Here is a 13,019-nt window from a genome sequence, read left to right as displayed (position 1 = left end):
GCAGACAGCTGGGATCATGCTCTCCTTGGTGTTTGACCAGAGAACAAATCCCTTTTCCTCCAAGGTGTCATCCCTTGAAGAAAAGTTACAGGCAACAGAGAAGGAAGATGCATGCAAAGCATCCAGGCTCACCCTTGAGGTGAAGCAGAGCATGGGCCACATGGAATGAGTAACCTCTACACCCACTGTTTTGGGCCTGTGGGCTTGTGGATGCCCTTGGCATCAATGAAAGAGCGAGCAGGCTTAAACTACACAGAGTGCCTGGGAACACAGCCACCCAGGAAGGTGAGAGCCATCAGCCCCTGCAAATGTGGCAGGGAGCAGAGGTATACATGAGGAACTCAACTCTGGGAAATGAGCCTACTACCAGGGTTCTGGTGCCAGTCAATTAAGTCAGTACCACTTCTAGGTTTAAAAAGTCAGCCATAAGTTCACAGAGAGTGCAACAAAAGACAATTTTTATTAAGGATTGGAGCTGTTATTATTTCAGCACAAAGTACCTGTGTTAATATGATTGCAGCTTCCCAGTTGTAATGCTGTTCCCTGGGGTTTCCTGAACATAACTGTGGAAAGGATGCTGGGCTTGGTCATCAAGGCCAAGGTTTGGCTTGTGGCTTAAGACAGACCAGTTTCTTACTAGATTGCAAACCATGCTGGAAAATGTTTCTTGGCAGGAAAAAAAGGTATTCTAACTCACAGATTCTGCAACCTGCCTGCCCATGAAAATACAGGTGTATGCAAGGTAAGGCAGGGCAGGTGGGGAAAGTGGCCTCCTGCGTTGGATTGGCTGCTGTCACATATTAGCAAACTAGAAATCACAGGCTGTCACTGCAACACAACTTCCAAGAAACAGGTTGTGCTCAAAAATCCCAAACAAAACTAATCAAGAAGGAAAAGAATGTACCCTCCCCATTTCCCAACCCCTACTCCAGGGGGCTCTGTAAGCCTTGGAGTTTCCCGTGGCCCTGCAGACCTTATTGGTCTGTCTCAAGGTTCAGTATAAAAGTCTTGCTGATGTTCATCCAAGCTGGACTGTTCTGGAGACATGAAATCGTTGATTTGGCCTGGTGTTAATTCATCAGAGTCCTGGAAAGCCTCTGAATCTGGAGACCGCTGGATTCCTACGTCGGTAGCTGGCACCTGCTAAGAATAAGGGGGACAAAGTTAGAAGCTCCCTTTAGTTCAAGTCAGCAAGCTGCTGAAAAATATCTCTTTGGAACACAAGCCTACAATGTGCTGGTAGAAGATACAGCTGGGGAAAACAGGTCTCCTCTCCACTTTCTTGTTTCAACAGCATCTTGCCTGAAAGACTAGCAGAAGTAGCACTGGGCTCTCCCAAAGTTGTCTTAATGCCTAAGGCTACTGAGTTCTGTGTCTGGCCCTCCCCAGCCAAGCTTCTCTGCCAATCGTGCCTAGCTGAAGGCTTGGAAGATCTCTTCTTGCCCCTACCCTTGGACCTTGCTATTAGTCTGTTCAGATTAAGTAACTTCCATGCTGAATCTCATTGGTAGCTACTTGGCCCACTTGAACAATGTGATGGGAAAGGTAACAGCAACCCACTCTAAGTTGTATAGTGGGGAGGAGGGACAGACACTAAAGTGGTATTACAAAGACTAGGCTGGGGGAGTCTTTTTTGTTTGAGAAGGAAGTACCCTTGGGTTGGGTTCCAAGGGTGATGTAAGATTTCAACAAGTACAACTCAAGGGGTGGAAGAGAATACAGAAGATAGAAGGAGCAGGGCTGGGCTATGCGAAGAAAGACGAATATACTTGAGAACCTGGGGAGAGGAAGTGCATAGAGGTCAGTGGAAATGAGTGAAGGCAGGGTGTGAGGAGACCCTGAAGTTTTGTAGACAAGGAAGCTCCCACATGGTCCTGCCCTTGGCTGTTCCACTGCATTCTTCAAACAACCTTCCAGGGGTCTTCCCTTCTCCACTTCCTTGGGATATCTGTACAGCTTTGTCTCAGCTCTGCTTCTAAGGACCCATCCAGACAATGGTGCTTCAAAAGCAGACATGATGAAGGGTTTAATCAGAGTTGGGCCTCGTAACTGAACTCCAGGGTTCACTGGGCATCTGGTCTCTTTTTGTGGGAAGTTCCTGTCATGGGTTAGGTCAAGGTGTGTATGTGAAAATAATTACATCTTTAGCCATTTAAAATATCCAAACTCCCTCATTCTGCCTTACTTACTGGTTTTTTCTTCTTGTTCTTGGTAGTTTTAAAAATAAGAGGTTAGGCTCCATCAAGGTTTCTAAAGCCAGAATAAAAACACCTTTATATGTGCTCTTAGTCATATTGAGAATTTATGGTCCCGTGGGGCTTGCTGGGAGTGTATCTGGGGGCAAAATCCGATAAGTGACTGCCATCTGGACCAGCTGGTAACACTACCCTGGAAACATGACAATTACAGATGGTCTCCAAAGTGGGGTCTGTCCTGCCAAATACGTAGCACCCTATCGATGAATACCAAGCACATTCCATAGGACTCTTATTTATTTTCAGTAAAAGGAAACACACTCACACTAGGGCCTGGACTTTGTAGTAGAACAAAAGATACACAAGTTCAGAACAGGGCCTGGCCTCGGGCAGTGAGCTCATATGGCATGACTCACTTTGCCCAGGTAGTATATGTTTAAGAAGTTTCCATGTGAGATTGCATTTAATATCCATGTGGACAGCTCACTTTTTCATGGAGCCCTGAAGAGAAACTTTTCACTCAGCAGTGCCTGCCACGACCATGTGAGTAACCACCCTCAAATTCACTGAACTTTGAATCCTGGATTTCACACAGATAACATACTCCTGTTGTGTGTACCTTTTGGGGAAAAGGCCAGGCCTCCATATGAAACCCCCTGACCTGGACTGAGGAGGAGAGGAGAAAGGATTGGTATACCTGGGGCCAGGTGGCTTGGTCCTGCAGGGTGGCCTACTCATTGGAAGGACAAGTATTCCCTTGGAAGTAAAGGTGATACTGTGGATTGAGTGGCTGCTGCCAATGTTGGATGTAATCCTGCGAGGTCTCCTAAGTGACTAAGTTTGAGTCAGAATTTATGGGAGACTCAGAAAAGCTGGTAGAAGAACCTGTTTTGGAGCCTGGACTATACACAAGTGACAGAGAGTTTATGGAGGACCCCTGCTGGTCCTCAGGAAGAAAACTGAAAGAACCATGTTACACTGACATGGATCAGGGAATAATGACCCAGGAGCCATTGCCTTTCTCATCAGTAGGTGCTTACAGCACACTTTGTTTTGGCGGCTAAATCAGGATTCACTGGCTTGTACTCTCACTTTGCCCTAATAAGATTTCATTTGCCACAGGAAAGTGAATGTAAAGATTGAGGTTAATTAGTCTTTTGTCTCAATTACTTTTATTTGTAATACATGGACAGTCCTGGCTCTGCCACATGCCTCATGCAAGTTACTTTACTCACCCAAAATCAGTGCTTTGCCCTTTGTCACAGGCCAGTTCCTCATTGCGAGTCCAGTGCTCTCTCTACAGCGCTATGTCTGGGGCTCTTGGGATAAATAGAGACTGTACTTTCCACAACATCCTCAAGTGAATTCTGAGGACCAGACCAATGGGAAACATGGCACTAACCCACCCGCCCCACATATCAGGGTCACTGATCCTATAGAAAGGCCCAGAAGGAAATCTGTAGAGCTCTGGGATGCCTGCTCATAGAACTAGTATTCATTAAAAAATATTTATTTGGCACCAAGCATGTGCTATATACAACCCTTTCGTTGCTGAGCAGAGCCTTCTATTTCTGGCATGTAGGATCACAGACTTTATAACTGAACAGAAAATGTGTTCATGTCCTCATACTGCCTCCCAGGGCTTAGTCCTTCTGTGAACTTAGCTCTTTGGAATCCATTGGCAATCTAGCAACTGTTTCACACCCACTTCTTTAAATTGTCAATCCATGGAGACCCCTTCATGTGGTCTGCTGTGAACACCAGATCCTAGTGAAGTGGGAGAAGAAAGCTGAGACCCCAGAAGTTACTCAGATATGGGCACTCAAGACTTCCCTATACCCTGTGCCATGAGTCTAGGCTTGGGTGGATGAAGTCAAGCGATTTCAAGATTTGCATACTAATTCCCTAGCTTGGGGGCTTCCTCATCTAGGCCTTCTATTTTCATGGAGACTCCTCTGTTGCATCAATGCATCCTTGGCCACACACTATGCATGCAGAGGCAGGAGGCCTGTGGCCACAGAGCAAGATGGGTGTGAGCACACTGCTTTTGATGAGGGGGATTTTGGTGTCCTGTGGACAAGTCACTCATGGTTTCAGACATAGTGTCTAGCCATGAGGGGAAAGCAGAGATCTTAGCTATTATTACCATTCCATGCACTTCTTACCTCTGTCATCTTCATGGTCTCCAAGGTTTTCTTCTTGATAGCAGTCAGAGGGCTGCTGTCCAGCTATTAACTGGACAGAAGCAACAATAGGCTGGTTCTTCATAAATGTAGTAGGGTCATTTTGGAAGGGCACAGCCATTCCAGCCTGGTTTGGCAGGCTTCTTTGCAGCATCTGGTTTCTCACAATGGCATTATGTTGTTGTGGCTGCTCCTGCATCTGCTGGTCCCAAAGTATCTGCTGCTGCATGTGCTGTTCCTGTCCCTGCACATGTTGCATCAAAAAGAAAAAGATAAAAGTACCTCAGTGTCTGCAAGAGCGTCCCAGAAATCGAACACCCCCACTCCATTCTCCTAAAGCAGAAGATGGCATCCCTGGGCTTGGGCTGGGTGACTATCTTGTTTGTATGGACACAAGTTGCAGTCATGCTCTTGGCTAAAAAAGCTGCAATTCAGAAAATATGTACATGTGTGTCCAGGTCTAGTTAGGCAAGATTTTTTTTTATCTCAGGTAAATGAATTGCAACCAACTGAGTAGCCACTACACCCTCAGTAGAACGAAGTAAGCCCCAATTTTCATGAAAATCAAATATCTTTTCAGCTACATAGTTAAAACAGCCTTTCCTTACCTGATTGGAGGCATCGCAAGGCTCCTCAAGCTCCTCAGGGAATTTGAAATAGTGGGATGAACGTGAACCACAGGAAAGGTTGGTCTCCTTGAAATCAGGAAGGGGCCCCTCCATTCTCTCAGTGCGTCGTTTCTTGGGGACTGGATCCAAAGACTGAGGCTCAGGACAGTCAATGTGCTGTGCCTTGGTTGGCTGAATATGTAAGGACACAGTATCACAAAGGTCTTATTCAGGGGTCGCACCTTTCCTCAGGGAATGGAGTGAGAGTGCCTCAGGCAGGCCCACAAAAACCATGGCTGTATATAAGCCCCGTCTGCCACTACCAGAGCCCAGCTGGGCCCATCTCAGTCACTACAGCCAAGAGACAAAAAGCAAAGCCAGATGTCACTGCTGAATACCACTCCAAATGTCCCATGCCATCCTGGAGCAGCTGCTGTCACTACTAGCAGGCCCTTCGAACTCCTTGAAAACTATCAAGGTCCCCTTCTCCTCTCCCTTCTGCCTCTTACTTACATGGAACTGGCCTCTTACCTGAAAGCTGGAATCCTGTATTCTCCAAAGCTGCTCTTTCATCATTTCAAGTGTGTCTTGCAGGTTTTTTATGTCAGCCTGCATCATCTGAGTCTTCTCTTCCAGCTGCTCCCTAAACTTCCTCATCAGCTGCAGCTCCCGTTTGTTGATGTACAGTGCAATTGACAGTGGTGGTTGTAATAACTGTGGGGAAGAATTGCTTGTGGTTCATAGATAGGGACACAAGGTTCTCCAAATCCTACCATACTGCTTTATTCCCAAGTTTTCAAAGACTGAGAATGTGAACGATGGCACTCCACTTCCAATTTCATTCATTACTAGAAAGTCTGAATAAATGGTTAGAGAATCCAGGAATTCTAGATCAGAAATGGATCATTGGAATCATTTAGTCAAATTTTTTGACTCAAAACATAAAGCTGTGGAATTGGACCCAATGTGTGAAGCAACTTGCCCAAAGTCCTTAGTGGAAGAGTCAGAATGCAATGGGTCATATCACAGATGAGGCATGTGGGAAACATCTATCAATGCCCCTGTTAGCAATGTGGTAAGACAAAGGGTCAACTGGCACTTCTTTTGTCCAGGTGCTCTTCTAAGCTCTACAAAGAAATTCATAGATGTGACCTTCACAATATCCTCTAAAGTAAGTTCTGTCCATACACAGTTATAGTAGAGACAAAAGGGGCCTAAAACAGACCAGAAGCAAGACACATTGAAATGAAGAGACATATTTGAAAGACTTTAATAAAGTGGACATGGCTTCTCAACTAGCTAAGGGGGCAGGAAAGAGGTGGGGTTCTTGGAAAGAAAAGCTATCTGTAAAAGGTATTATTTGCCTGATTTGCACTAGATATTGTATGTATAAACAAGATGAGAAAGCCACAGTCTCAATATTAACTATGAGGAGAAGATACATATACTAGCAACTACTAGAAAACCAAAACAAAAGTCTATTTTATCATACTGTGGCCTTCAACCCCTTTATGGCTAATGGAAGCACACAGCTGAATTACTAAAGAGAGGCAGAGTTAAAAACATGCAAGTTGTTTTTCTCAGTTGGAAGAAAAAAATTATATATGTATTTTTAAGTCATTGAAAATTGTCCAATTGTCCTTCTTTTGTTATATAGTATATAGATCTTCATATAAGAAAGCAGGCATTAAATAAATGAAATGAAGTGAAATGAAATAAAATGAAATGAAATGAAATAAAAATTCTAAACTCAGGACTGAAAGCAACAAACCTTACAGGTTATCACATACACACTCCCATTCTGCAAGCAGGAATCTTTCCCCTGTTGTCTCTGGCAGATAAGCTACTAAGCCTGTCTCAAGCCTTTCTGTTGAAGGGGAGGAAGCTAACCACCTGGAGAGGTAACCTAACTCATCTGAGAAAGGCTATCTTGAGAGGAGTGGAAAGCTGCCTGTCCTGAGCTGCTAGCTCTCCACCCTAGTTTGATCCATTGGAGACTTGTCTTCCACTTCAGAAGCATGATGGCTATGCAGCTACTTGGATCAGGCTGTCCTGTCCCTTCCTAGTCTCCCTTCTCCAATGCCTTCCATTGTGACTACCTTCCACTACTGACAATATGGAATTTTTGGCCTTTCTCCCTCCTGGTCTCTGTCTTCTGGATATATTCCTGTCTGTCAATCCATGGCACCCCCAAATAAGCCAAATATGCTACCACATGCAGAGCTGCACTATGCACACTCACTGCTGGTTATTTTGACTATTTTATTTTATTATTTTTAAAATTCAAGTTAGTTAACATAATGTAGTATTGGTTTCAGAATTAGAACCCACTGATTCATAACTTACATATGACACCCAGTGCTCATCCCAACAAATGCCTTCCTCAATACCCATCACCCATTTAGCCTGTCCCCTCATCCACCTCCCCTCCAGCAACCCTCAGTTTGTTCTCTACATTTAAGAGTCTCTCTTATGTTTTGTCTCCCTCTTATTATCTTATTTTCCCTTCCCTTCCCATGTGTTCATCTGTTTTGTTTCTTAAATTCCACATATGAGTGAAATCATATGATATTTGTCTTTCTCTGAATGACTTACTTCACATAGCATAATACATTTTCCTTCCATCTATATTGTTGCAACTCTCAAGATTTCATTTTTTATGATTGCTGAGTAGTATTTCATTGTGTATATATACCATGTCTTCTTTTTTTATTTTCTAAATTATAATATCACAATATCCTATAAATAATACTTGGCTTTACAAACAAATAATACAAAAATCATATATAAAACCATGTGATTGTAGTCTTTAACATTGCCATTAATATATTAGAACTACAGTATTTGTGAACAATTGTGTTTTCTTTCGTTATTTAGCTATTAATTTTTTAAATAGTTTATTGTCAAGTTGATTTCCATATAACACCCAGTGCTCTTCCCCACAGTGTATTTTAAACAAATGTTATATTGAAAGTTTAGTTATAAATTTAATCAAAGCAGAAGAGAAACTTGTCAACAGTAAAAGGGGAACCATAGCTTTTTGGCATAATAAAGATATAAGTAAGGACAAAACGGATTTCTACAGAAATTTTCTTTTAAATTGTTCAAAAATTTTTCATAGCAATCCAAAAACCCCCAGACCATTTCAAGATGGAGAAACTGATATGCAAGGATATTTCAAGGTCACATCACACTGTCTTCTATCCCTCAGTTCTTCTCATTAGAAAAGGGAGTGACTCATCTTAGGCTTCATAATTAATGCACACAATTCCATGTAACAAGCCATAAACTCGTTATCTTGCCTGCCAATCCTGATTTTAATAATCCTGTCTATTATGAAAGATGATTGTCCAAATCTGTGATTAAGTACACATATTTGAGGATAGAAGAGCAACAGAGTAGTTAATCCAACTGTATTGATTTGGCCTCAGACCATACATCAGTGTTGACATTTGAATGTTGAATACACATAACATTCTGAAAGGCATACTTCTAACCTAATAAAAATTCCATTGTAGAAACCTAGCTTGTTATGGGGAGGTGCTGCTATAAAGTAATATTTCTCAGAGATCGTTAGCATCCTCTAACAAGTGATAAGGAAGAGTGCTTAAAAATACTGTCTTTTCAAAAACAAATAATTTAGTAAAGATAATGGGCAGAAGACATGAATAGATACTTCTCCAAAGAGGACATCCAGATGGTCAATAGACACATGAAACGATGCTCAGCGTCACTTATCATCAGGGAAATACAAATCAAAACCACCCTGAGATACCACTTCATGCTGGTTGGAGTGGCTAAGATGAACAAGTCAGGAGACTATAGATGCTGGCCAGGATGTGGAGAAACGGCACCCTCCTACACTGTTGGTGGGGATGTAAACTGGTACAGCCACTCTGGGAAACAGTGTGGAGGTTCCTCAAAAAACTATCAATAGAACTCCCCTAGGACCCAGCAATAGCACTGCTAGGGATTTACCCAAGGGATACAGAACTGCTGATGCATAGGGGCACATGCACCTCAATGTTCATAGCAGCACTTTCAACAATAGCCAAATCATGGAAAGAACCTAAATATCCATCAAGTGACGAATGGATCAAGAAGATGTGGTTTATATAAACAATAGAATACTACATGGCAATGCGAAAGAATGAAATTTGGCCATTCATGGCAATGTGGATGGACCTCGAGGGTGTCATGCTAAGCTAAATAAGGCAGAGAAGGACAGATACCTATGTTTTCCCTCATAAGTGTAACAAGAGAAACTTAACAGAGGACCATGGGGGAGGGGAAAGGGAAAAATAGTTGGGGAGAGGGAGGGAGGTAAACCATGAGAGAGTCTTGAATATTGACAACAAACTGAGGGCTGATGGAAGAAAGGGAGAGGGAAAGGGGGTGATAGGAATGGAGGAGGGCACTTGTCGGGATGAGCACTGGGTGTTACATGGAAGCCAACTTGACAATAAAGTATAAAAGAAAATTAATAAATAAATCTTTGCCATACAAAGATACTGCCTTTTCTTAGTGGGTAAGATTCCTATTTGGCCCAAACTTCCTCTCAAGCACAAAGTATCTGCATATTTCACACTAAGAATGGATATTTGGTCTTATATAGAGAATCTCCAACCTCCCTGTTTGCTAAGGTCCACTGGATTCTCAGCAGAATTGAAAAATTCAGTATGACATAAATGGTGATACGGTTTAAAAAAATAAGATGCTTTCTTCAAAATGAACCTGAGCATAAGAGTGAAAATTCAGGGCTTTGCAAGGTTAGTGGTCCAGACAAATATATGGAGCAAGAGTCCCAAGGGTACCTCATCATTGATGCCTGAAGTCACATTGGAGGATGAAAGGGCCTCCTGCTCCACCTGGCCAAGCTGGTCCTCTTGCTCCACGTGGTTCAACTGATCCTCCTGCTCCTCCTGCTCCAGCTGGTACTCTTCCTCCACCTCATACACCTGCTCCAACTCTTCCTCCTCCACCACCTCCTCCACTCGCTCCACCTCTTCTTCTTCGTCTACTTGTTCCACCTCTTCCAACTCATCCACCTGTTGAACCTCACCCATATCATCCACCTGTTCCACCTCAGGTTCGAATTCAAAGCTCTGCAAAGAAGATGTAGCTGAAGAAGAAAACACAGTGGCATTCATGGCCAAGAAAGCAGAAATACCAACATTATCAAAGATTTACAGATTTCTCTTTATTTCTCTTAAATTGATAAAAACAGGAGTGTCTGGTTTTATTCTATTTTAAGGATTAGATGTGCCAGGTACCAAGAGTAAGTCAGAGCATTACTTAAAAATCTGCTCATATTTGAAAATAAAGAAAAAAGAAGGATCATCTGACTTTTCCTTCAACCACCCAAGCATAAGTGGGTAGGTACCCAAACTACTCATGTTGAGTGTCTTTTCATTATAAAATTTTTGGGAGCTGTGCCTCTGAAAATTTGTACCTTCCAACTGATAATACCAAATTAAACATAATCAAGAAATAACTTTTAAAAATACAGGTTCTCCAGAATGTGGGGATCTCAGGAGTGCTTGAAGTACCAGTGGAGGTGTTAAGAAATGACTCCCCTTCAACAGCTCCAAAAGCAAAGTGGAGAATATCATTTGAAGATTGCAAAATGGCAGTCATATTGGAATAGAGTTTGGCAGTTTCTTTCACACAAACGTTCCATATGACCCAGCTGTCCCATCTCAAGAATTTAAACAAGTCAATTAGACATTTTTATTACCACAAAATACCTATATGCACATGTTTATAATAGTTTTATTTATGATCACTGAAAACATGGAAATAACCAAGATGTCCTGCAGATTAGTGGGTTTTTAAACAAATAACTGTGATGCATGCATAAGATGCACTACTACTACTACTGCTACTACTACTACTACTAAGCAAGGAAAGAGGAATGGACAATTAATTCATGAAACATGGATGAACCTTATAAGCATTTTGTTATCACAGCCAGACCAAAAAGGCAAGACTCTATATGATTCCATTTACAGGATATTCTGGAAAAAAGAAAACAGAGATGGAATACAGATAAATGGTTGCCAGAGAAGGAGTACAGACTTGGAGTTCAAAGAGAAAACACACATTCTCCAAGATAGATCACATATTGGGTCATAAAGCAGCCCTCCATAAATATAAATGAGTTGAGATCACAATGTTATAAAACTTGTATCAATCACAGGAAAAAGTCTGGAAAACCTCCAAAAACATGCAGATTAAAGATCACCCTACTAAAGAATGATTGGGCCAATCAGGCAATTAAAGAAGAAATTAAAAAATATATGGAAACAAATGAAAATGAAAATACAACAATCCAAACACTCTGGGATACAGAAAAGGCAGTCCTAAGAAGAAAGTATATTGCAATCCAGGTCTATCTCAAGAAACTAGAAAAAGCAGATATTCAACATCTAACAGCGCAACTAAAGGAACTAGAAGGGGAGCAGCAAGAGCACCCAAACCAAGCAGAAGAGGAAAAATAATAAAGATCAGGGCAGAAATAAACAATATAGAATCCAAAAAAACAGTTGAACAGATCAATGAAACCAAGAATTGGTTTTTTGAAAAAATAAACAAAATTGATAAACCTCTAGCAAGGCTCCTCAGAAAGAGAAGAGAGAGCACTCAAATAGACAAAATCACGAATGAAAATGGATCTATTACAACCAATCCTTCAGAAATACAAGCAATCATCAGAGATTACTATGAAAAATTATATGCCAACAAACTGGACAACCAAGAAGAAATGGACAAATTCCTAAACACACATGCACTAACAAAATTCAAATGGGAAGATATAGAAAATCTGAACAGACCCATAACCAGTGAAGAAATCAAATCAGTTATCAAAAACCTCCCAACGAATAAGAGCCTGGGACCAGATGGCTTCCCAGGGGAATTCTACTAGCCATTCAAAGCAGAGTTAATACCCATTCTTCTCAAGTTATTCCAAAAAATAGAAATAGAAGGAAAACTTCTGGACTAATTCTATGAAGCCAGCATCACCTTGATTTCCAAACCAGACAGAGACCAAACAAAAAGAGAGAATTATAGGCCAATATCCTTAATGAATATAGATGCAAAAATACTCAACAAGATACTAGCAGATAGAATTCAACAGCATATAAAAAGAATTATCCATCATGATCAAGTGGGATTCATTCCTGGGTTTACAGGGCTGGTCCAACATTCACAAATCCATCAATGTTATACATCACATTAACAAAGAAAATATAAAAACCATATTATCCTGTCAATAGATGCAGAAAAAGCATTTGACAAAATACAGCATCCTTTCTTAATAAAAACCCTCGAGAAAGTCGGGATAGAAGGAACTTACATAAACATCATAAAAGCCATTTATGAAAATCCCAAAGCTAATATCATACTCAGTGGGTAAAAACTGAGAGCTTCTCCTCTGAGATCAGGAACACGACAAGGATGTCCACTGTCACCACTGTTGTTTAACATAGTGCTGGAAGTCCTAGCATCAGCAATCAGACAACAAAAGGAAATAAATGCATTGGCAAGGATGAAGTCAAGCTTTCACTTTTTGCAGACGATATGATACTCTACATGAAAAACCTGACCGACTCCACCAGAAGCCTATTAGAACTGATCCATGAATTCAGCAAAGTCACAGGGCACCAAATCAATGTACAGAAATCGGTTGCATTTTTATACAACAAAAATGAAGCAACAGCAAGAGAAATCAAGAAACGGATCTCATTCACAATTGCATGAAAAACCATAAAGTACCTAGGAATAAACCGAACCAAAGATGTAAAAGACCTGTACGATGAAAACTATAGAAAGCTTATGAAAAAAATTGAAGAAGACACAAAGAAATGGAAAAATATTCCATGCTCATGGGTCGGAAGAATAAACTGTGAAAATGTCATTATTACCCCAAACAATCTACACATTCAATGCAATCCCAATCAAAATTGCACCAACATTCTTCTCAAAGCTAGAACTAACTATCCTAAAATTCATAAAGAACCATGAAAGACCCC

General features: G+C 41.3%; 1 protein-coding gene across 1 annotated transcript in view; it reads right to left on the bottom strand.

The window, feature by feature from the left end:
• Window positions 1–441: 441 nt before the first annotated feature.
• The window catches only part of PASD1 (PAS domain containing repressor 1), a 55,035-nt gene continuing 42,457 nt past the window's right edge, over window positions 442–13,019 (bottom strand). Inside the window, exons 9-13 of the mRNA XM_029930701.1 lie at window positions 9,801–10,108; window positions 5,518–5,700; window positions 4,987–5,178; window positions 4,361–4,622; window positions 442–1,140 (exon numbers count right to left, since the gene is read on the bottom strand). Coding sequence (XP_029786561.1) covers window positions 1,079–1,140; window positions 4,361–4,622; window positions 4,987–5,178; window positions 5,518–5,700; window positions 9,801–10,108 — 1,007 coding nt within the window. The 3' untranslated portion in view covers window positions 442–1,078. The remainder of the gene's footprint in view (window positions 1,141–4,360; window positions 4,623–4,986; window positions 5,179–5,517; window positions 5,701–9,800; window positions 10,109–13,019) is intronic.

Source organism: Suricata suricatta, chromosome X, assembly GCF_006229205.1.
Source record: "Suricata suricatta isolate VVHF042 chromosome X, meerkat_22Aug2017_6uvM2_HiC, whole genome shotgun sequence".
Lineage (NCBI taxonomy): Eukaryota > Metazoa > Chordata > Mammalia > Carnivora > Herpestidae > Suricata > Suricata suricatta.
The sequence above is the reverse complement of the archived record's forward strand: the minus strand, read 5'-3'. Positions and strand labels throughout refer to the sequence as shown.